At 55.5% G+C, this 20,430-nt stretch overlaps 4 protein-coding genes across 12 annotated transcripts; 3 read left to right on the top strand and 1 right to left on the bottom strand.

Moving 5' to 3' along the window:
• Nucleotides 1-213: 213 nt before the first annotated feature.
• Nucleotides 214-7,163, top strand: HYAL3 (hyaluronidase 3). 3 transcript variants are annotated; one of them, XM_012467801.2, is made up of 4 exons: nucleotides 214-369; nucleotides 4,072-4,982; nucleotides 6,273-6,362; nucleotides 6,476-6,750. In XM_012467801.2, exons 2-4 carry the CDS (start codon nucleotides 4,089-4,091, stop codon nucleotides 6,743-6,745), a joined length of 1,254 nt encoding a protein of 417 aa, XP_012323224.1. In that variant the 5' UTR covers nucleotides 214-369; nucleotides 4,072-4,088; the 3' UTR covers nucleotides 6,746-6,750. The 3 variants fall into 3 exon arrangements, with proteins under 3 accessions (XP_012323224.1, XP_012323227.1, XP_012323223.1); XM_012467800.2 differs by lacking the exon at nucleotides 214-369 and adding an exon at nucleotides 716-767; XM_012467804.2 differs by lacking the exon at nucleotides 6,273-6,362 and having other exon boundaries at nucleotides 6,476-7,163.
• Nucleotides 281-3,280, top strand: NAA80 (N-alpha-acetyltransferase 80, NatH catalytic subunit). 5 transcript variants are annotated; one of them, XM_012467806.3, is made up of 2 exons: nucleotides 281-369; nucleotides 2,093-3,280. In XM_012467806.3, the coding sequence occupies exon 2, from the start codon at nucleotides 2,158-2,160 to the stop codon at nucleotides 3,073-3,075; it is 918 nt and encodes a 305-aa protein (XP_012323229.1). In that variant the 5' UTR covers nucleotides 281-369; nucleotides 2,093-2,157; the 3' UTR covers nucleotides 3,076-3,280. The 5 variants fall into 5 exon arrangements, with proteins under 5 accessions (XP_012323229.1, XP_012323231.1, XP_012323232.1 ...); XM_012467808.2 differs by having other exon boundaries at nucleotides 320-369; nucleotides 1,925-3,280; XM_012467809.2 differs by having other exon boundaries at nucleotides 335-400.
• A 253-nt stretch (nucleotides 7,164-7,416) lies between the features above and the next one.
• IFRD2 (interferon related developmental regulator 2) lies at nucleotides 7,417-11,925 on the top strand. The gene is made up of 12 exons (XM_012467798.3): nucleotides 7,417-7,762; nucleotides 9,003-9,122; nucleotides 9,203-9,287; nucleotides 9,381-9,505; nucleotides 9,589-9,746; nucleotides 9,913-9,963; nucleotides 10,047-10,225; nucleotides 10,312-10,417; nucleotides 10,733-10,870; nucleotides 10,959-11,087; nucleotides 11,166-11,261; nucleotides 11,399-11,925. Exons 1-12 carry the CDS (start codon nucleotides 7,417-7,419, stop codon nucleotides 11,477-11,479), a joined length of 1,614 nt encoding a protein of 537 aa, XP_012323221.2. The 3' UTR covers nucleotides 11,480-11,925.
• Nucleotides 11,556-20,413, bottom strand: LSMEM2 (leucine rich single-pass membrane protein 2). Of its 3 annotated transcripts, none has more exons than XM_012467812.3 (4): nucleotides 19,126-20,413; nucleotides 13,076-13,189; nucleotides 12,803-12,988; nucleotides 11,556-12,598 (listed from the first exon to the last, which is right to left on the bottom strand). In XM_012467812.3, the coding sequence occupies exons 1-4, from the start codon at nucleotides 19,181-19,183 to the stop codon at nucleotides 12,462-12,464; spliced, it is 495 nt and encodes a 164-aa protein (XP_012323235.1). In that variant the 5' UTR covers nucleotides 19,184-20,413; the 3' UTR covers nucleotides 11,556-12,461. The 3 variants fall into 3 exon arrangements, with proteins under 3 accessions (XP_012323235.1, XP_064223196.1, XP_012323236.1); XM_064367126.1 differs by having other exon boundaries at nucleotides 19,994-20,413; XM_012467813.2 differs by having other exon boundaries at nucleotides 13,076-13,342; nucleotides 19,126-19,182.
• Nucleotides 20,414-20,430: the final 17 nt, after the last annotated feature.

The raw sequence follows: 20,430 nt of genomic DNA, 5'->3' as shown, positions 1-20,430 counted from the left end.
AGGGCCTCGGTGAAGCCAAATCGAGGTGGGACCTAACCTGTGAAGCAAGGAGAAGGAGGCGGGGCCTGTATGGGGCCGGGCGGGGAGGAGGCGGAGTCAACTGGAGATGGGGTGGGGCTCAGCAAGGGCGGAGCCAGAGCAGAGACTGAGTCTGCGCCTGCTGAGTGTTGTGACGCGCAAACGAGGGGAGGGTCCTAAGCGGCTACGCGCGGGCGCATTGGCGCGCCGCGGATAGTAACGGCTGCCATACGGCCGCCGCACCGCTGGGGGCCAGCGCTTTCGGACTTAGGAGTCCGAGCTGGCGACTGAGTGAGATACCCAGCCGTGCGGAGCTAGGACGCGGAACATCCCGGAGGCCGGCATCAACATGTCAGTACCGCCCCCTCCCCATTTGTTGCCTGTACGTCCACCCCGCGCGTGGGGTCCCCAAGTGGCGATGTCACCCCGCACGCCCTCCCTGCGTCGGTCGTTCCTTTCCAGAGCATGCCGAGCCACACCTGCTCGCAGTCAGCTCTCGAAGTCCCCATTCCCTTTTAAAAGCTCCACAGCCTGTGACTCACTAGAAGGGAGGAGGAAACCGAGGCCCAGGAGAGACGGTGAAGCCACTCTCTGAGGACCCCGGAGCCCCGCCCCGCCCACAGTGGGTGGGGTCGGCACTGAAGGGGTTAAGGCCGCCGGGTAGTCCCTGGCTCAGGCCTAGGGGCGGGTCCTGGAGCTTCCTCCCTCCAGACTGAAGAGTGCGGCTGCTGCAGAGGTGGCTGATGCAGGTGAGGGGCTTATAGCCCTGTGAATGGGGTGGGAGGTGAGGGGTGGGTGCTGCCTGTTACTGGCCAGTGTTGAATTGGCCTCAAGCTCAGGAGAGGTAAGGGGAGCCAGGAGGCCCCCACAGGAGCATGTGAGTAGAAGGATGGGTCCAACTGCCCGCCTACCCCTAGAAAACCCCCAGTGTAGACCTGCCTGACAGCAGGACCTTGGTTAAGATGGGCAAACAGTGGGGTTTGGGCACAGGTCTGGGCCCCTAATCTGGCCCCTCCAACCTGGTGACCGTTGGATACCCTGTGGATATAGGAAGGAAGCTGTGGTCTTTATCTAGGGTGCCTGCGAAACTCAGGCCGGTGGGGAACCAAGCCTGCAGAGGTAATTCTGCTGCGTGACTGTGGGCCAGGCAGGCCCAGTGCTGGTACTGCCGGGGCCCCATCTGAGGGGACAGTTGGGTCTATATCCAAAGTGTCCTGAGATGGCAGAGTTGGGAAGGGGGCCATGGGCTCCAGGCGGGGAAGGCAGCCAAGACAGGCTAAAGCTGAGCCTGATGGGTGGGTGAATGGAGACCCAGGATCCACTAAGGCAGTGGGCATTGCCCAGGTAGTTGAAAAGGCTGGGAGCTGGAGGAGACTCTGAACGTAGGGAGAAGAAAGGGACAGGAAGACCCCTAGGGGCAGTATTTCCTCTGGAAGGAACCTGGGGTAGGTTTGGGCAGGGGATATAGTGTCTGTTTTGCACCTTCTGTCCCATACCCTAGTGGTGTGGACTAGGAGGGCTACTGGAAGACAGGAGGCCAGCAAGTAGATTGGGTCAGCTGTCTTATAGACCTGGTGGTTCAAAGGCCCCCTGTGAGGGGAGGTCCTGAGGAGGACAAATTTGTAGCCAGAGCAGGCTAGGGCCATGACTCCTGGGTTCTGCGCCAGCCTTAAGCAGCTCATCTGTCACTCCCAGCCTCCCTCCAATGTAGGACAGACACCTGGATCTATCTTCCCTGCTCTCCCCTATACCAGGAGTAGGGAATGGGTCTCTTTCAGGTCACCTGTGCCATCAGGTGAGTGTGGGACAAAGTGCAGCTCACCACTCCCCAGTTCCAATATGCATGGTCCCCCTTGCACTCTGTCAGCCCTTCCTGGCCCCAACCCCATCTTCCTTCCTGGCACAGCCCAGCATGGCTGTTATGTACAGGAGGAGAGCCCCTGTGGTCTGAAGAGATGCCACTGCCTGGAGACTGGAGTCTTAACCTCTAGTGTGGCACTGAGCTACCTGCAACCTAGCAGGAGGTTCCCTTGGCTCCCAGACTGACTCAGCTGACCCTGAATCCTATGCGTAGGCAAGAGCTGACTCTGAGCCCTGGCCCAGCCAAGCTGACCCCTACACTAGACCCTGACACACCAGATGGAGCTGATCCTGAGTACCAGCCCAGCTGAGCTGACTCTGGATCCTACCTGCCAGCCAGAGCTGACCCTGAAATCCAGCCTGACCAAGCTAACCCTGGATCCTACGTGCCAGCGAGAGCTGCCTCTGGATTCCACATGCCAACCAAAGATGACCTTCAGTCCTAGTGCAGCTGAGCTTACTCTGGATCCTGAACACCAGCCAGAGGAGACCCTAGCTCCTAGCCTAGCTGAGTTGACCCTGGAGCCTGTGCACCGCCGACCCGAGCTCCTGGATGCTTGTGCTGACCTCATCAATGATGAGTGGCCCCGCAGCCGTGCCTCCCGCCTGCACTCCCTGGGCCAGTCCTCAGATGCCTTCCCCCTCTGCCTGATGCTGCTGAGCCCTAACCCCACACCTGAAGCAGCACCCATTGTGGTGGGCCATGCCCGCCTGTCACGGGTGCTGAACCAGCCCCAGAGCCTCTTAGTGGAGACGGTGGTAGTGGCCCGGGCCCTGAGGGGCCGTGGCTTTGGACGCCGCCTCATGGAGGGCCTGGAGGTGTTTGCTCGGGCCCGGGGCTTCCGCAAGCTGCACCTCACCACCCATGACCAGCTGCACTTCTATACCCACCTGGGCTACCAGCTGGGTGAGCCTGTGCAGGGCCTGGTCTTCACCAGCAGACAGCTGCCTGCCACCCTGCTTAATTTCTTCCCCATGGCCCTCTCTCCCCGGCTACCCTGGAAGGCCCCAAACCTAACTGTCCAAGCTGCCCCAAGGGGTCCCAAAGGGCCACCATTGCCACCACCCCCTCCCCTACCTAAGTGCCTGACCACCTCACCCCCAGCTCCATCAGGGCCCCCTCCAAAAAGCCTGCTGGAGACACAGTACCAAAACATGAGAGGGTGCCCCATATTCTGGATGGAAAAAGACATCTGAGGCCATCCAGGGCAAGGAGTTGTCTTTTTGGGTCAATAGACTGCCCTGGACAGTCTACTAGCCTCATCCCACTGACCGTGCCTCAGCCCCTAGCTCCTGCGGGGGCGGCTTTAGCCTGGGCATGTTTCCTGGGTACCAGTGGGGCCAGGAGGTGGATCTGGCTCAGAGCCATCAGTGTGGCTGAATAAAGGCTCTGTTGGGTGTGGCTGTGACAGTTTGTTTGTTGAACCCCCCTACCTTCACCTCTCACCTCTTCTGCAGGTCCCCTATCCCTGCAGAAGCCCCCAGATTTGCCTTGGCCCTGAGGCCATTGATGGGAGGATGCCTGTCCTTTGCCCTTCCCCCCTACCAGGCCCAGGAGACAGGGTGGGTGTTCTCTTCCCCATTGACTCACTCACTACCATTCACTAAGCCCAGGACAGGACATAGGCAATGGAGAACTAGACAGGTAGGGTGACGGATAGGGAGACAAACAGGCATACAGTGGCAGGATCCATGTGGCACAGGGGAGGTAAAGAGGCTTTGGAAACCCAAGTGCCTTCATTCCACCTGGGGATCCAGGAGACCTCCCAGGGCAGTGATGTCACAGCAGAGACCTGAGTGCTAGGTAGGAATTAAACCAGGCAGGTAAGGAGGTGGGAGCTGAGTGTTCTTGGAACAGGGAACAAGGTGTGCAGAGGAAAGAAGGGTACTTGTAACAGCTGTGGGAGGACACTGGCGTCTTCACAAAGATGGGGAACATGGGAGGGAACGTACCCTCAGCTCACTGTAAAGTGCACTCTGGTGTGTACCTGCCACTTGATGCCCGGGAGATCATAGCCAGCTTATGGTGTGGCTGCTTTAAAAAGCCCAAGAGACCCCTGGGGAAACATGCTTTCTCTAGGCTCCTCCCATAGGATAAGGAGGAGCTGGGGGAGCTTTCCTGGCTTTCCCTGCTATATGGAAGGTGTGGCCATGGCCATGGACTCTAAGCTCACACATCCCTCTCTCCTGCAGGTTTCCATCCTTGGGGCATGACCACGCAACTAGGCCCAGCCCTGGTGCTGGGGGTGGCCCTGTGCCTGGGTTGTGGCCAACCCCTGCCACACATCCCTGAACACCCCTTCTCTGTGCTGTGGAATGTACCCTCAGCACACTGTAAGGCCCGCTTTGGTGTGCACCTGCCACTCAATGCCCTGGGCATCATAGCCAACCATGGCCAGCATTTCCATGGTCAGAACATGACCATTTTCTACAAGAACCAGCTGGGCCTCTATCCCTACTTTGGGCCCAGGGGCACAGTTCACAATGGGGGAATCCCCCAGGCTTTGCCCCTTGACCGTCACCTGGCACTGGCTGCCTACCAGATCCACCACAGCCTGAAACCCAGCTTTGCTGGCCCAGCAGTGCTGGATTGGGAGGAGTGGTGTCCACTCTGGGCTGGGAACTGGGGCCGCCGCCGGGCCTATCAGGCAGCCTCTTGGGCTTGGGCACAGCAGGTATTCCCTGACCTGGACCCTCAGGAGCAGCTCTACAAGGCCTATACTGGCTTTGAGCAGGCGGCCCGTGCACTGATGGAGGATACGCTGCGGCTGGGCCAGGCACTGCGGCCCCATGGACTCTGGGGCTTCTATCGCTACCCAAACTGTGGCAATGGCTGGCATAGTACAGCTTCCAACTATACCGGCCGCTGCCGTGCAGCCACCCTTGCCCGAAACACCCAACTGCATTGGCTCTGGGCCGCCTCCAGTGCTCTCTTCCCCAGCATCTACCTACCACCCAGGCTGCCACCTGCCTACCACCAGGCCTTTGTCCGACATCGCCTGGAGGAGGCCTTCCGTGTGGCCCTTTTTGGGCACCAACATCCCCTGCCTGTCTTGGCCTATGTCCGCCTTACACACCGGAGATCTGGGAGGTTCCTGTCCCAGGTAAGTGGGAGCTGAGCTCTAGGGGCCTGAGTCAGGAGGTATGGCCCTGTTCTCAGAAGATCCCAGAAGACCTTGCCTAGGGGTAGGTCCTAATCTAGGGGTTTTGAGCAGAAGACCCTGTCCTGGAGCATCTGATGAGGGAGGTATGGCTCTGCTGTGGAAGATCTTGAGGCCTAGGGAGGCCCAGCCTTTGGAGCCCTGGTCTGAGGGGAGATATTCTGAGTGGAAGGCCTGAGAAGCCACTCAGAGACTTGATACAAAGGAGCCCTACTCGGGCTGGGTAAATGGCTGACACCTATAATCCCAGTACTTTGGGAGCCTGAGATGGAAGGATTCCTTGAGGTCAAGAGTTTGAGACCAGCCTGGGCAATATAGTAAGACCCCAGTCTCTACCAAAAAAATTTTTTGAGACGGAGTCTCACTCTCTTGCCCAGGCTGGAGTGCAGTAACATGATCTCAGCTCACTGCAACCTCCACTTCCTGGGTTCAAGTGATCCTCCCACTTCAGCCTCCTCCCAAGTAGCTGGACTACAGGTGCATACCACCACATTCAGCTAATTTTTATTTTATTTTTGAGGCGGATTCTCACTCTGTTGCCCAGGCTGGAGTGTAGTGGCCTAATCTTGGCTCACTGCAACCTCTGCCTCCCAGGTTCAAGCGATTCTCCTGCCTCAGCCTCCCAAGTAGCTGGAACTACAGGCGCATGCCACCACGCCCGGCTAATTTTTAGATTTTTAGTAGAAACAGTTTCACCAAGTTGGCCAGGCTGGTCTTGAACTCCTGACCTCAGGTGATCTGCCCACCTTGGCCTCCCAAATTGCTGGTATTACAGGTGTGAGCCACCACGCCCAGCTGCTAATTTTTATATTTTTGTAGAGATGGGGTTTCATCATGTTGCCCAGGCTGGCTCTGGACTCAAGCAATCCTCCCACTTTGGCCTCCCGAAGTGCTGGGATTACAGGTGTGAGCCACTGCACCCAGCCTAAAAAGTTATTAGCTAGGTGTTATGACATGGGCCTGTAGTCCCAGCTACTTGGGAGGCTGAGGTGAGGTGGGAGGATCACTTGATCCCAGGAGTTCAAGGCTGCAGTGAGCTATGATCATGCCACTGCATTCCAGCCTGAATGACAGAGCAAAACCCTGCCTCTAAAACCAAACCAAACTAGAAGGGCCCCACTGTAGAGGTAGAATCAGATTGTGGCAGTGAACCAGAAGAGTTTCTTGAAGGTGGATGTGGACCCACATGGATCTGGCCAGCCTAGCCCTGGCTTAGCAGCTCTTTGCCTCTAGGATGACCTTGTGCAGACCATTGGTGTGAGCGCAGCACTAGGGGCAGCCGGCGTGGTGCTCTGGGGGGACCTGAGCCTCTCCAGCTCTGAGGTGATCATTGCCCCTTTGAGCCTGTCATGTAGCACATGCTGGGGGCCCAGGGTGAGGGATGGCCATGTCAAGACTGTGGAGCAGGCATATTGACACATCCCTTCCCTTCTTAGGAGGAGTGCTGGCGTCTCCATGACTACCTGGTGAACACCTTGGGCCCCTATGTGATCAATGTGACCAGGGCAGCAATGGCCTGCAGTCACCAGCAGTGCCATGGCCACGGGCGCTGTGCCTGGCGAGATCCAGGACAGATGGAAGCCTTTCTACACCTGTGGCCAGATGGCAGCCTTGGAGGTTGGAAGGCCTTCAGCTGCCACTGTTACTGGGGCTGGGCTGGCCCTACCTGCCAGAAGCCCAGGCCTGGGCCTAAAGAAGCAGTATAAAGCCAGGGCCCGTGCCACTGCCTCTTCTTTTCCCTGCTGCCACTTTTCCAGTCCAGGGGCTACTCTGTCCCACTCTTGCTCTATTCAGCTTACCAACCCTCCCAAAAGCACACCCCCCACTTCCCTTGGAATCCCTGAGGCATGGAAGGGGCCAGAAAAAAGGCTTATAAAACCAGAGGCCGTCTGAGATCATGTGACTCCTCCATGGCAAGGAAGCAGTTCCAGGGAGAGTCACGTTCCAGCTAGTTAGGGGTGCCAGCCCAGGGCTTTGTGCTTACACCTCACTAGGCCCATGGAGAGGTCACAGGAGATGGGCCATGCGCGGGCAGATGGGCCCCAAAAAATCTTGGCTAGGGTCTGTAATGTGCTAAGCTGTTGTCTGTACTCTTTCATCATAAAATCACTTTTTCTTCCACTGCCTGAGGTTTGGCTGCTCCTCCTGTTATCCCAAACTCTAAGCCCTTCCCGGGGTCCCCAGACCTAGGCAGAGGTCGGCCTCGTCGGGATTGTCCTGCAAGTGCCCTTAGAAGCCAGTCCTGCCGTGGCGCTCCACGGAGGGACGCTTCGGAGTTAACGACCGTGCACTAGCAGCCACCAATGGAATGGGGCACGCGCAGGGTATTGTGGGAACATAGTTAAGCTAGCGCGTAGTCGATTGGTGGACTCCAGGCATGGACTACCATTCCCGTGGTGCTCTACGCGCAGCTCAGGCCCCTGGGATTAGTAGTTTTAGCTGCGTCGATGTGGGTCTGAACCGGATGGCCGGGAACTCGCCTTCCCGGCTACCTCTTTGGCAGGGCGGGCCGCCTCGGGAAGATGGTGGCGCGCGCGGCGTGTGGCTCCCGTCGTCTGTCCAAGTCTCAGCGCAGCGCACCGGCCGGCGTCTCGCTGGCCTGGAGCCCACACCCACCGGGCCCCTGACCCCGCGCCCCCTGCGCCCCCCCCGCCCGGTTCCCAGCATGCCTCGCGCCCGTAAGGGCAACACGCTCCGAAAGAGTGGTCAGCGCCGTGGAGGAGGTGAGTGGGGTGGGGGGCGCCGAGCTTATGAGCGGCAGGCGGGGGTCCTGCTGGATCCCTGTAGTTGTTCCCGAGGGCCCTGGGTGGGGAACCCTTTCGGCCAGCCCCGGCCAGCTTCCCGGAACTCTACGGAGGCACGTGCCCAGGTAGTCATTGGCCACGTGCGTGCCCAACTTGATCCCGCTGCCCACTGCCTGTTGGGAGCCCGCGCTCCCAGCGGTGACCCGGCCAGCCCCTCTGGGCCTCAGTTTCTCCATTGCCTCTCTGCCTCAGTTTCCTGCTGGGGTGGACAAACTCACCGGACAGAGCAGAAAGCCAGTCCCCTCGCCAAACCCTGATCCTTTCCTGGACTGGTCAGGGAAGTTGGCGGGGGGAGTCCCGGATTGCTCCGGTTAACAGAAGGAGGGGGATCTGTTGGGAAGTTACGGAATTAGGGCGTTGGCAGCTTGGCAGGCCTGGCCCCGCAAGGTGGCTGAGTATCCTGGAGCCTGAGGCAGCCTTGGGACTCGCTTATCAGCTTAGACCAGGAGCCTGTCTTAATGCAGTGAACACATATGTTTACTTTGCTGGGATGGGGTGCCTACCATGCACAATTTTATTTATTTTTATTTTTGACGGGGAGGGGAGGAAAGCCTGGCACAGGAAGGAGGAAAAGACCTAGGCACAACTTTAAACTGGTCACCACCCTGGTGGGATTTGGGTGGGGGACATCTAATAGGATATGGAACATGTTCACTGAGTGGTGTCAGCTCCAGACTTAGGACTCAAGTAGGCCTGTGGGGAGGTACTTCTGGGTAAGTCCCAATAAGATGGAAAAGAGAGCAAGTTGTGCAGAGGCCTGGCAGCTGGAGGGACCCCAGCACAGTGGAGTGAATGAGGGAAGGCTGGGCTGCTCTGTCAGGTAGGATAGTAAGATAAAAGGGGAGCAGAGGCCAGTGTGCAGGCTGGACTTTGTCCTGCAAGTGAGGGCTGTGAGTAGTTCTGAGAAGTAGGTCCAACCTGATGATCAGACCCTGTCCAAAACTGCCACAGCAGCCACCCTTGCCAATGTCAGCCCTTGGCCCTGGACAGACCCCACGCACAGGAGTGCACCAGCCCTACTGACCTGACCCTTGGCTTTGATTTTTCCTCTCCAAGAGGGTGCACCATTCCATCTTTTGGGATTATGAGGTCAGGTGAGGTACCCCAGCCATCCCTCATCAGTGGAGGCAAGGTGAGTGTCCCATTCCACCTTCCCCAGGTGCCCGGAGCAGTGCCCAAGCTGACTCAGGTTCCAGTGAGGATGAGGCAGCCAGTGAGGCCCGCAGCACCGCCAGTGAATGCCCCAGCCTTCTCAGCACCACTGCAGAGGACAGCCTTGGTGAGAGCAGGTGGAAGTTTGACAGGGACTCGGTGAGGGGGCTCCATGGGACAAGAAGTGCTGACCAGGTGGCCTTGCAGGGGGGGATGTCGTGGATGAGCAGGGCCAGCAAGAAGACCTTGAGGAAAAACTGAAGGAGTATGTGGACTGCCTCACAGACAAGAGGTACCCCTGGCTGCCAGCCAACTCTTACACCCAGCTCCAAGTGTGACCAAGGGAGGGCTGGCCCATATGACCCCTCTTCTTGACCTCCTCCAGTGCCAAGACCCGGCAGGGTGCTCTTGAGAGTCTGCGCCTGGCCCTGGCATCCCGCCTACTCCCCGACTTCTTGCTGGAGCGCCGCCTCACACTAGCCGATGCCCTGGAAAAGTGCCTCAAGAAAGGTTGGACCTGGGGGTGCATGGGAGACTTAAACTTCGCAGACACTGGCCCTTGCTGCATGGGCTGACTGGAAAGCATCCCACAGGGAAGGGCGAGGAACAGGCCCTGGCTGCTGCTGTGCTAGGCCTGCTCTGCGTGCAGCTGGGCCCTGGACCCAAGGGTGAGGAGCTGTTCCACAGCCTGCAGCCCCTGCTGGTCTCTGTGCTCAGTGACAGCACAGCTAGCCCTGCTGCCCAGCTCCATGTGAGTGTGCCCGTGCCCCATGAAACCCTTCCTCCACCTTATCCCTCAGCAGAATGGTGGGTTCCTCTTGTCTTCAGCCTCCCCTACTCTGAGGGGGGTGAGCTCCAGAGCTGGGAATGCAGGTTCACCTGCTGACTGTGGCATGGCATTGCCCTCCTCCCAACAGTGTGCTTCTGCTCTTGGCCTGGGCTGCTACGTGGCTGCCGCCGACATCCAGGTGAGTGGTCTTTGGGCACAGGTGGTGGAACACGTAGGGCTGTAACTCTGCCTCTGAGCTCCCCTGCCTTCCTGTGCTCCTAGGACCTGGTCTCTTGCCTTGCCTGCTTAGAAAGTGTTTTCAGCCGGTTCTATGGCTTGGGCAGCTCTGCAACTCCTGTGGTCCCTGCCAGCCTGCACAGCCTACTCTGTGCTGCCTTGCAGGCCTGGGCGTTACTGCTCACCATCTGCCCCAGCACCCACTTCAGCCACATCCTTGACAGGTAGGTGTGGCTGTCCACTGGGATGGGGAGGGGATCTCAAAGAGTCCCCCAACCCACACATGTAGCTCAGCCTGCCCCTTCCCTAGGCAGCTGCCCCGGCTGCCCCAGCTCTTGTCCAGTGAAAGTGTGAACCTGCGGATCGCTGCCGGTGAAACCATTGCCCTGCTCTTTGAGCTTGCTCGGGAACTTGAGGTGCGAGGGACAGGGATGGGGGTGCTTGGTGACACCACTTGCCCATCGCAGGCTGGATGTAGGGGTGCAACAGAAAACGGAATAGCTTTAGGTCATTATGTAGAGGATGTGGCCCCAACACAGATTAATCTGCCAGATGTCATGATGGGTGCCCTGAGCTGGGGTGTCCTGGCCACGCAGAGGCCAAGGAGGGGTCAAAGGGGCCAGGCAGAGAAGAGAGGGTCTCTCAGTGAAAGGAGGGATTTAGGCAGTGCTGTGTTCAGAGCCAGCATAGCTCAAGCATCTGCTACACACCCTCCAACACTCGCATTGCAGGAGGAGTTTGTTTACAAGGACATGGAGGCCCTCTGCAGTGTCCTGCGCACTCTGGCCACTGACAGCAACAAGTACCGTGCCAAGGCCGATCGCCGGCGCCAGCGCTCTACTTTCCGCGCCGTGCTGCACTCCGTGGAGGTGTGTGTGAGAACATATGTGTCCTAGCAAGGGTGCACCCCCAGGCATAGCAGCCAAGCCCAGTTGTGTGGGCCCCTCTACCCTGCAGGGCGGTGAACGCGAAGAAGAGATGGTGCGCTTCGGCTTTGAGGTGCTCTACATGGACAGCTGGGCTCGGCACCGGATCTACGCTGCTTTCAAGGAAGTGCTAGGTTCGGGCATGCACCACCACCTCCAGGTGCGGGGATGGACAGGGAGGGGGCACCTGGCTTGGCTGCTTCAGGCTGGCCTAGGCTCACTGCCCTCTGCCCCACAGAACAATGAGCTACTCCGTGACATCTTTGGGCTAGGCCCTGTGCTGGTGCTGGATGCTGCTGCCCTGAAGGCCTGCAAGGTTCCACGCTTCGAGAAGGTTTGCATCCTTGGGCACCTTCCTCTTCCCCCTATTCCCGTTTCCTGGAGGCCTGGAATTCTGCAGTGACTATAAGAGGAGCCCCAGGCCTTTCCCTTCCCTGCTCCCCAGGGTATCACTCTCTGTCCCCACTCCAGCACCTGTACAACGCTGCCGCCTTCAAAGCCCGAACGAAGGCTCGAAGCCGTGTGCGGGACAAGCGGGCAGACATCCTGTGAAGCAGGACCAGCTGAAGAGGAGACTCTCCATACCTTTGGTCCGTATTTTTAACAGAAGACAATGCGACAGCTGGTCTCCACCAGTATTTGTCACTTTATTTTTTTAGTAAGAAAACCAAAAACAGACATGGGGTGGGCAGCTGGGGGCCCGGACATTTGGGACCCTGGCTCCTTTGTCCCTGCACTCAGCCCTGTGGCCTCTTCCTGCCCTGTCTCAGGCCAGGCTAAGTATGTGCCTGTCCCAGGGCTGTGGGGCAGGCACTAGGGGACCTTTCCCTTCCGTTTCTTTGTCAGGCCTTGCTCCCCTAGGATGACCCACTCTTAGGTGGGTAGTGGCATCTGGACAAATGCCACCACAGCAGGTGGGGAGGCAAAGCTACCTGGAATGGATTTGTGTGCTGATTTTTAAGGATTATTAGAGATATTAAACAGAATGCTCAGCCTTCTGTGGTCTTAACCCCTGAGTATTTTCTATTCTCTCTCCCTATCTATCTGCCACCCCACACTTGGGCCCAACTGGGTCTTCCCCCGTGTCACATTTGCCCTCCAAGTCTCCCCCAGGTGGCTCCTCTGCCCCCACTCAAAGCCCAACCTGTCTTTGAGAGCTGAGGCTGGACCCCCACTGGGAGGCCTGGCAGAGTTTGGTGACTGCCGTCGGGGCAGCTATTTCTAGACTTCAGAACCTGCCATCTGGAGGTGGCCAGAGAGTGCCGACAGGCCACAGGAGGTGCCAGGAGGCTGGTGCACCTTCCTCTGACCTTGGGTCACCCAGAACAAAGATTTGGCACTAGAGGCTTGGCTAGGCCTGGCTTGAAGAGATCAGGAGAGGCAGGTAGCTGTGAAATCAGTATCAGGTTCTTATACAAAAATCTCACCAAGGAAATAATGTAGATGTGGCAGCCAGCAGTAGGGAAGGAGAGACCTGCCCATAGCCACTTTATTCCTCCCAACACACACCCCCAGACCCCAGATCCAAGTGGCATCAGCTGGGTGCTGCTTGGGCCTCACTGGAGTTGAGCCTCCGAAGCTGGCTGAGGCTGGCCAGGCGGAGTTTGAGTAGTGTCTCCTCCTGCGTGTGCAGCGTGTGTGCCAGGATGCGTAGGGATTCACTCTGCAGCACTATAAATAAGAAGTTGGGGATCATCAGACCATGTGCCACCCCATGACCCCTGCACACCCAGCCCAGGACTGGGGGCACCCATGAGCCTCCCGTCCTATCCTTCATTGCTGCAGCATCTGCAGTTGCTCCTTCCAACTGCATAGAAGTGCCTCCCAGGCTCCACTGCCCTGCCCTCTTCCTACCGGTACCCTATGCATCCATACCACTCAGGTAGACAGCCAGGAGTGCGAGTGCCAGGCAGGTGAGCACCAGCAGTGCGAGCAGCAGCAGGAACCCTCGTCTGTACACAGGACGGCAGCCAGCCTGGGCACACAGCGATGGCGGCAAAACGCTCAGCAGCTCATCCCACGGCTGTGCCTCTTCAGTCAGATAGGGGCGCAGTGTGCCTGCTGGGTGGATGGGACAGCGGGAGGGTGGTGGGTGCACCTGCTTTCATCCCCACCCCCAGCACATTATCCACCCCTGTCCCGGCTCACCTCCGCTGTGTAGGTCGCTGATGGACTCCACACGGTGCAGGCGCACCTCCTGCACGTGGTTGGGGGCTAGTGCCCCGCTGCTCCTCTGGCTGGGCATCACTGGCGCCATGGAGTCTGCAGGGCCAGTGCAGGCTGATTTAGCCAGTGGTGGATCAACCCCCTTCTACCAGGTGGCTGATCCAGGTGGCTGGCTGATCCTTCAGGCAGCAGGGACTTCGGAGGGTTGGGATAGTGGGGCATTTGGCTCCAAATCCCCTAAAACTGACTCTGGAATGACCCGTGATTTGGATTCAGGATGATCCCAGACCCTTAAAGGCTTATTCTGTACACAGGAGCAGCAGATACATTTGATTTGTTTCCTTCCAAGCACCCCAGGGACTCGGACATTCCTCTGCCTCCTCATTTCTAGCAGTTATCAGCCTTGTATACTAAACCCGCAGAGAATGCAATTCAGTCCTGCCTCTTCTGTCACTTCTCCCTGTAGACCCAATGCCTGGCAGCTTCTGGTCAAAAAGCCCTATTGTAGCCACTCTGGTGCCTTTCGCTCCTGGCCTTGGTTCTGAGTTCTTTAACATAGTCAGTGTGACTCTGCTATATATGTGTGAACCCTGCTGTTTTTATTGAACATTACCACTGGAGAGACGCTTCTTTGTTATACTGTTTCACATGCCTCTAAGGTCTCTCTTCACACATCCCTCTGAGACTGCCTGAGCATCTAGGTTGTTTGCGGTTCCCTTTTTTTTGAGAGGGAGTTTCACTCTTGTTGCCCAGGCTGGAGTGTAATGGTGTGATCTTGGCTCACTGCTGCAGTTCCCCTTTGAAATTAACTCCCAGGACATCCACTGTTGAGTATGAAGGTTTTTTTTCCCCAATTTCCTGATAGTTATTAATTTCAGTTCCCAGAAGTGGAATTATTGCATCCAAGAGTAGGGATTTTTTTTTTTTTTTTTTTTTTTTTGAGACAGTCTCAAAAAAAAAAAGTCTCCCTGTGTTGCTCAGGCTGGAGTGCTATGGTAAGATCTTGCCTCACTGCAACCTCCACCTCCTGGGTTCAAGCAATTCTCCTGCATCAGCCTCCCGAGTAGCTGGGATTACAGGTGTGTGCCACCACGCCCAGCTAGTTTTTGTATTTTTAATAGAGACGAGGATTCACCATGTTTGCCCAGCCTGGTCTTGAACTCCTGACCTCAAGTGATCCACCTGCCTTGGCCTTCCAAAGTGCTAGCATTACAGGCATGAACCACTGCACCCGGCTGATTTTTGTTTGCTTTTTTTTTTTAATGGAGACGGAGTCTCACTGTTGCCCACGCTGGAGTGCAATGGCGCAATGTCGGCTCACTGCAATCTCTGCCACCCATGTCAAGCAATTCTCCTACCTCAGCTTCCTGAGTAGCTGGGACTACAGGCACATGCTACCATGCCTGGCTAATTTTTTATATTTTAGTAGAGATGGGGTTTCACCATGTTGCCCAGGCTGGACTGGAACTCCTGAGCTCAGGCAATTTGCCCGCCTTGGCCTCCCAAAGTACTAGGATTACAGGCATGAGCCACTGTGCCCGGCCAATTGTTAGTTTTTGAGACAGAGTCTTGCTCTGTTGCCCAGGCTGGAGTGGAGTGGCACAATCCTGGCTCATTGCAACCTCTACCTCCTAGATTCAAGTGATTCTCCTGTCTGAGCCTCCCGAATAGCTCGTATTACAGATGTGTGCCACCTTGCCCAGCTAATTTTTGTATTTTCAATACAGACGATGTTTCATGGTGAGTTTACAGGCGTGAGTCATCATGCCCGGCCCAATTTTTTTTTAAAGCTGTTACCAAATTGTCCCAGAAGCACTGTCCACAGCCCCCAACAGGGTTTGCCACCATTAGGCATCCCCAGATAAAAAAATTATATTTATGTGCACACATATATTTGCTAATTTGAGAGATGGGAAATGGCCTTTCTTGATTGATTTTATTGGGTTTCTTAGCCAAGAGAGTGTGACTAATATGTGTGTGGCTTTCTTTTTTTTTTTTTTTTTGGAGACAGAGTTTAACTCTGTGGTTCGATCTCAGCTCGCTCACCGCAACCTCCACCCAGCAATTTCATGCTTCAGTCTCCTGAGTAGATGGGACTACAGGCACCTGCCACCACACCCAGCTAATTTTTGTATTTTTAGTAGAACCAGGTTTTGCCATGTTGGCCAGGCTGGTCTCAAACTCCTGACCTCAGGTGATCCATCTGCCTCAGCCTCCCAAAGTTCTGGGATTAGAGGCGTGAGCCACCACACCTGGCTAGAGGCTTTTCTTTTTTTTTTTTTTTTGAGACAGTCTGGCTCTGTCGCTCAGGTTGGAGTGCAATGACTTGATAGCTCACTGCAAGCTCTGTCTCCTGGGTTTGAGCGATTCTCCTGCTTCAGCCTCCCAAGTGGCTGGGACTAGAAGTGTGTGCTACCATGCCCAGCTAATTTTTTGTATTTTTAGTAGAGATGAGGTTTCACCGTGTTCGCCAGGATGGTCTCGATCTCCTGACCTTGTGATCCACCCACCTCAGCCTCCAAAAGAAAGTGCTGGGATTACAGGCGGGAGCCACTGTGCCCAGCTGCTTCTTTATTATTAATTTGAAGCCTCTGCCCATTTAGTCACTTGGGTCTGTGAACTTTTCTTGTGATTTTATTTATTTTTAGATTCATTGAAGTTTTTTTTTTTTTTCCTTTTTGAGACAGAGTCTTACTCTGTCACCCAGACTGGAGTACAGTGGCATGATCTCAGCTCACTGTAACCTCCACCTCCTGGGTTCAAGTGATTTTTCTGCCTCAGCCTCCCCAGTAGCTGGGATTACATGCATGTGCCTGGATAAATTTTGTTTTGTTGTTTTGAGACAGAGGAGTTTTGCTTTTGTTGCCCAGGCTGGAGTGCAATGGTGCAATTTCAGCTCACCGCAACCTCCGCCTCCCAGGTTCAAGTGATTCTCCTGCCTCAGCCTCCCGAGTAGCTGGGATTACAGGTATGTGCCACCACACCTGGCTAATTTGTATTTTTAGTAGAGACGGGGTTTCTCCATGTTGGTCAGGCTGGTCTTGAACTCCCAACCTCAGGTGATCAGCTTGTCTTGGCCTCCCAAAGTACTGGGATTACAGACATGAGCCACCATGTCTGGCTTGTATTTTTTTTTTTTTTTTAAGATGGGGTTTCACCATATTGGTCAAGCTGGTCTTGAACTCCCAACCTCAGGTGATCCGCCCGCCTTGGCCTCCAAAGAGCTTGGATTACAGGCATGAGCCACTGCGCCCAGCCCCGGCTTGTATTTTCAGTAGAGCAGGGGTTTCACCATCTTGGCCACGCTGGTCTTGAACTCCTGACCTAAAGTGATCTCCCCACCTCGTGCTCTCAAAGTGCTGGGATAACAGATGTGAGCCACCGTGTTGGGCCAATATTTAATTATATTTTCTTCTGGTTGTTCTTTAACTTGATTTCTAAAAATCCTGGTCCAGATGCCAACAGCTCCAGATACCCACCTAGAAGCTAACAGTGGGGAAGAGCACTGGGGGGACACCTCCAGATAGGAGCAAGGGTGGCCTCTATGACTTGAAACTGCCTCTTGACATGCTCAAAAGCAAGTACAACAAAAACAAGCAAATGCTGCCAGTCGTTATGTCTGGGTGGTGGGTTGAAGGTCATATTAAATTCTCTCTTTGGGCCAGGCACCGTGGCTCATGCTTGTAATCCCAGCCCTTTGGGAGGCCAAGGCAGGAGGATCATTTGAGTCCAAGAGTTTAAGACCAGCCAGGGCAACACAGGGAGACCCATCTCTACAAAAAACTTAGTTGGGTGTGGTGGCATGCTTCCCAGCTTCTCAGGATGCTGAGGTGGGAGGATTGCTTGAGCCCAGGAGGTCAAGCCTGCAGTGAGCTGTGATCATGCCACTGCACTCTAGGCTGGGCAACAGAGTGAGACCCTATCTCCAAAAACAAACAAAAAAACAAAAATTCCCTCTTTGTTGTGCTTTTCTCACACTTTTTTTTTTTTTTTTTTTTTTTTTTGAGATGGAGTTTTGCTCTTGTTACCCAGGCTGGAGTGCAATGGTGCAATCTTGGCTCACCGCAACCTCCGCCTCCTGGGTTCAAGCAATTCTCCTGCCTCAGCCTCCCAAGTAGCTGGGACTACAGGCGCGCGCCACCATGTCCAGCTAATTTTTGTATTTTTAGTAGAGATGGGGTTTCACCTTGTTGACCAGGATGGTCTCGATCTCTTGACCTCGTGATCCACCCACCTCGGCCTCCCAAAGTGCTGGGATTACAGGCATGAGCCACCATGCCCGGCCTTCTCACACTTTCTAAATTGAATGTGAATTGTTTGTTACAGGTAAAACACACAGTAAATGTTATTGTTAAGATCCCTAAAGAGGCCAGTTATGATGGCTCATGCTTCTTATCTCAGCACTTCGAAAGGCCAATGTGGGAGGATTGCTTGAGGCCAGGAGTTCAAGACCAGAGAGACCCTTCTCCACACACACACACACACACACACACAGAGAGAGAGAGAGAGAGAGAGAGAGAGAGAGAGAGAAACATTTCCCCCTACCAGCCAGGACCCTCTCCTGCAGTACAAAATGTTAAAAATGTTGGCTAGGCATAGTGGCTCACGCCTGTTATCCCAGCAGTTTGGGAGGCCGAGGCAGGTGGATCACCTGAGGTCAGGGGTTCAAGACTAGCCCTGGCCAACACGGTGAAACCTCGTCTCTACTAAAACTACAAAAATTAACTGGGCGTTGTAGCACACGCCTATAATCCCAGCTACTCGGGAGGCTGAGACACGAGAATCACTTGAACCTGGGACGTAGAGATTATAGTAAGCCTAGATCGCACCACTGCACTCCAGCCTGGGTAACAGACCAAAAAAAAAAAAAATTATCTGGGCATGGAGGTGCATGCCTGTAATACCAACTACTCAGGAGGGTGAGGCAGGAGAATCACTTGAACCCGGGAGGCGGAGGTTGCTGTGAGTGAGCCAAGTTCGCACCACTGCACCCCAGCCTGGGTGACAGAGTGAGACTCTATCTCAAAAAAAAAAAAAAAAGAAAAAAAAAGGAAAATGTGGCTGGGCACGGTGCCTCCTGCCTGTAATCCCAGCATTTTGGAAGGCTGAGAAGGGCAGATCACTTGAGGCCAGGAGTTCGAGACTAGCCTGCCAACGTGGTGAAACCCTGTCTCTGCTAAAAATACAAAACTCAGCTAGGCGTGGTGGTGTGCACCTGTAATCCCAGGTATTTGGGAGGCTGAGGCACGAGAATCACTTGAATCCAGGAGGCAGAGGTTGCAGTGAGCTAAGATGGCACCACTGCACTCCAGCCTGGGCAAAAAAAAAAAAAAAAAAAAGTTGAAAATATGATGAGAGGAGCTTGCTAGCTGGGCCAAGCTGGGTCATGGGCTATAAGATGGAGCAGCCAGTCCTATGTCCTGGCCAGCAGTGGACCTGTGGCTTCCTTGATTCCTGCTGCCCTGGCCCCTCAGCATCGGTACTTCTTATAGGCAGAGGAGCAGTTAGGTGAGTGGCTACCAAGCTCTTGACTAGCTAAGTCTCAGTCTGACCAGGCCAAGGAACCCCCAGCCCTAGCCAGTTGGGGATATTTAGACCCAAGTCAGGGGAGGCCAGAGGCCTATCTACTTCCTAGTCCCTGGGACAGGTGCCCAAATGCTTTCTGGAACTATTGCCCAATCCCAGTCCCAGCTTCCTCCCTTAAGAGCTGAACCGGCTGGGCAGCTGCCCGGATGCCCACACCCACTTCAGCGTAGTCGGTAGCTGACCCACTCCTAACTAGGTAGCTTCCCCCATCCTCCTTGATGTCCCCAGCAGGGGAAACTGAAGCAGGGCCTGAGGTGGCAAGGGGTTCCAGACATGGCAGTCTTTTCCTCCCTGCACAGGGAGCAGGTTCCTTTACTGGAGCTGGGGCATGAAAATGGGTAACTACTCAAGACAGTGAGGTTGGTGGGGCAGAAGGTGGGTCTCTCCATGGTCCACAAGGTCACATGATTGAGTCCTTGCCCTCCCTCATGGTCACTCTCTCCTACCTTCTTGGGTCTCCTCGGGCATGGCAAGCAGTGGGCAGTCAGGGGACGATGATGGCATCCAGTAGCAGGACTGGACAAAGACAGCGGTAGCTCCTTTGAGAGCCCAGGGAAGGCCTGGCTGCCTCCCAGCCTTGGCCTAAAATAGGCCTGAGCTCAGCCCAAAGGGCTATATTTAGAGGGGGCAGCCCTTAGCCATGGGAAGAGGCGGAGTGATCCACGTGGGCCTGCCTGGACTATCTACCTGGAGAGGGAGCCAGCCAGGAGCCTGCCTCCACTAGTCCAGGTGCCCAGGGACCTTCAAGGTGAACCACACCTCCCCTATATACCCAGAATGAGCCCCCAGGTTCAGCAAGGCCCCACATGTCAGACAAGACATACAAGGGACCCCTGTGCATCTCTACTTGGCTATCCCTCCACCCTGCAGACCACTACCCATAGCCCAGTCATCTCTCCTCCCAGCAAACACGAGACAAGCAGCCTCCACTGCGTGACTTGCTAGCACACAGTGCTATTGTGTGTGTCTTATATAGAGGATGATGGACAACTGGAGCCTGATGCCATGAGGGCTCTGATAGCCTCACAAGTGGGCAGATACACACACAGCACCCATGCTGGCCGGTGGGTGGACCTAGGCTGGAGGCTGGTTCATCTGTTACTAAGCTTACAATCTCAGGTAAAGGATCTCCCCTCTCTGAACTCAGTTTGCTGTGTAAAGTGAGAATAACAATGGCTCCTCCCTGGCAGTGTACACTGAGAACCACATCTGTAGCATGTAGCACAATGCACGGTTTTGGTCCTCCCCCGCTCCCACCTCCACAAGGGTAGACAGGTTCCATAAGGTCGTGTAAGGATGCGCATCACCGCTTACCTCGAAGCAGGGAGGTAGTCCAGCTTCCGGCCTTCCCTGTGGTTGGATCCCTGTGGCCCTTCTTCCCAATGGGAGCAAAGCAAGACTGTGGGCTCTACTTCCCACACACTCCAAACCTGTCACACACTGGCCTCCCTGATGTTCCTCAAAGTCAGCAAGCTTGTTCCCACTCAGGGCCTTGGCAGTGGCTGTTCCCTTCTGGAATGCTCTGCCCCCAGATAGTCTGTGGCTGGCTCCTTCTTGTCATGGAGCTCAAATGTCACCCCTTCAGTGAGGCCTTCTGCTCACATGCTTCTCCACATCACCCAGTTTCATTTTCTTCCTAGCACTCAGCCCTGAAGTTATACTATGCACATATATAATGTACCCTGCGTGTCAGTATTCCCAAAGGCCCTACAGAACCTGTTCAGTCACGTGGAACCACCTTTCATCCTCAC

Source organism: Aotus nancymaae, unplaced genomic scaffold (assembly GCF_030222135.1).
Source record: "Aotus nancymaae isolate 86718 unplaced genomic scaffold, 86718_ANA_hifiasm-v0.15.2.pri h1tg000067l, whole genome shotgun sequence".
Taxonomy (NCBI): domain Eukaryota; kingdom Metazoa; phylum Chordata; class Mammalia; order Primates; family Aotidae; genus Aotus; species Aotus nancymaae.
Note: the sequence above shows the minus strand (reverse complement) of the source record. Positions and strands in the feature narration are given on the sequence as shown.

Coding starts and splice junctions, on each gene's coding strand:
- LSMEM2 (XM_012467812.3), bottom strand. CDS start 19,183: ATGCCATCATCGTCCCCTGACTGCCCACTGCTTGCCATGCCCGAGGAG. Junction 12,989..13,075: donor CAGCGACCTACACAGCGGAG/GTGAGCCGGGAC, acceptor CCATCCACCCAG/CAGGCACACTGCGCCCCTAT. Junction 12,599..12,802: donor CCTGGCTGTCTACCTGAGTG/GTATGGATGCAT, acceptor TCTTATTTATAG/TGCTGCAGAGTGAATCCCTA.
- HYAL3 (XM_012467801.2), top strand. CDS start 4,089: ATGACCACGCAACTAGGCCCAGCCCTGGTGCTGGGGGTGGCCCTGTGC. Junction 4,983..6,272: donor CTGGGAGGTTCCTGTCCCAG/GTAAGTGGGAGC, acceptor CTTTGCCTCTAG/GATGACCTTGTGCAGACCAT. Junction 6,363..6,475: donor TGAGCCTCTCCAGCTCTGAG/GTGATCATTGCC, acceptor TTCCCTTCTTAG/GAGGAGTGCTGGCGTCTCCA.
- IFRD2 (XM_012467798.3), top strand. CDS start 7,417: ATGGACTACCATTCCCGTGGTGCTCTACGCGCAGCTCAGGCCCCTGGG. Junction 7,763..9,002: donor TGGTCAGCGCCGTGGAGGAG/GTGAGTGGGGTG, acceptor CACCTTCCCCAG/GTGCCCGGAGCAGTGCCCAA. Junction 11,088..11,165: donor GCATGCACCACCACCTCCAG/GTGCGGGGATGG, acceptor TCTGCCCCACAG/AACAATGAGCTACTCCGTGA.
- NAA80 (XM_012467806.3), top strand. CDS start 2,158: ATGGAGCTGATCCTGAGTACCAGCCCAGCTGAGCTGACTCTGGATCCT.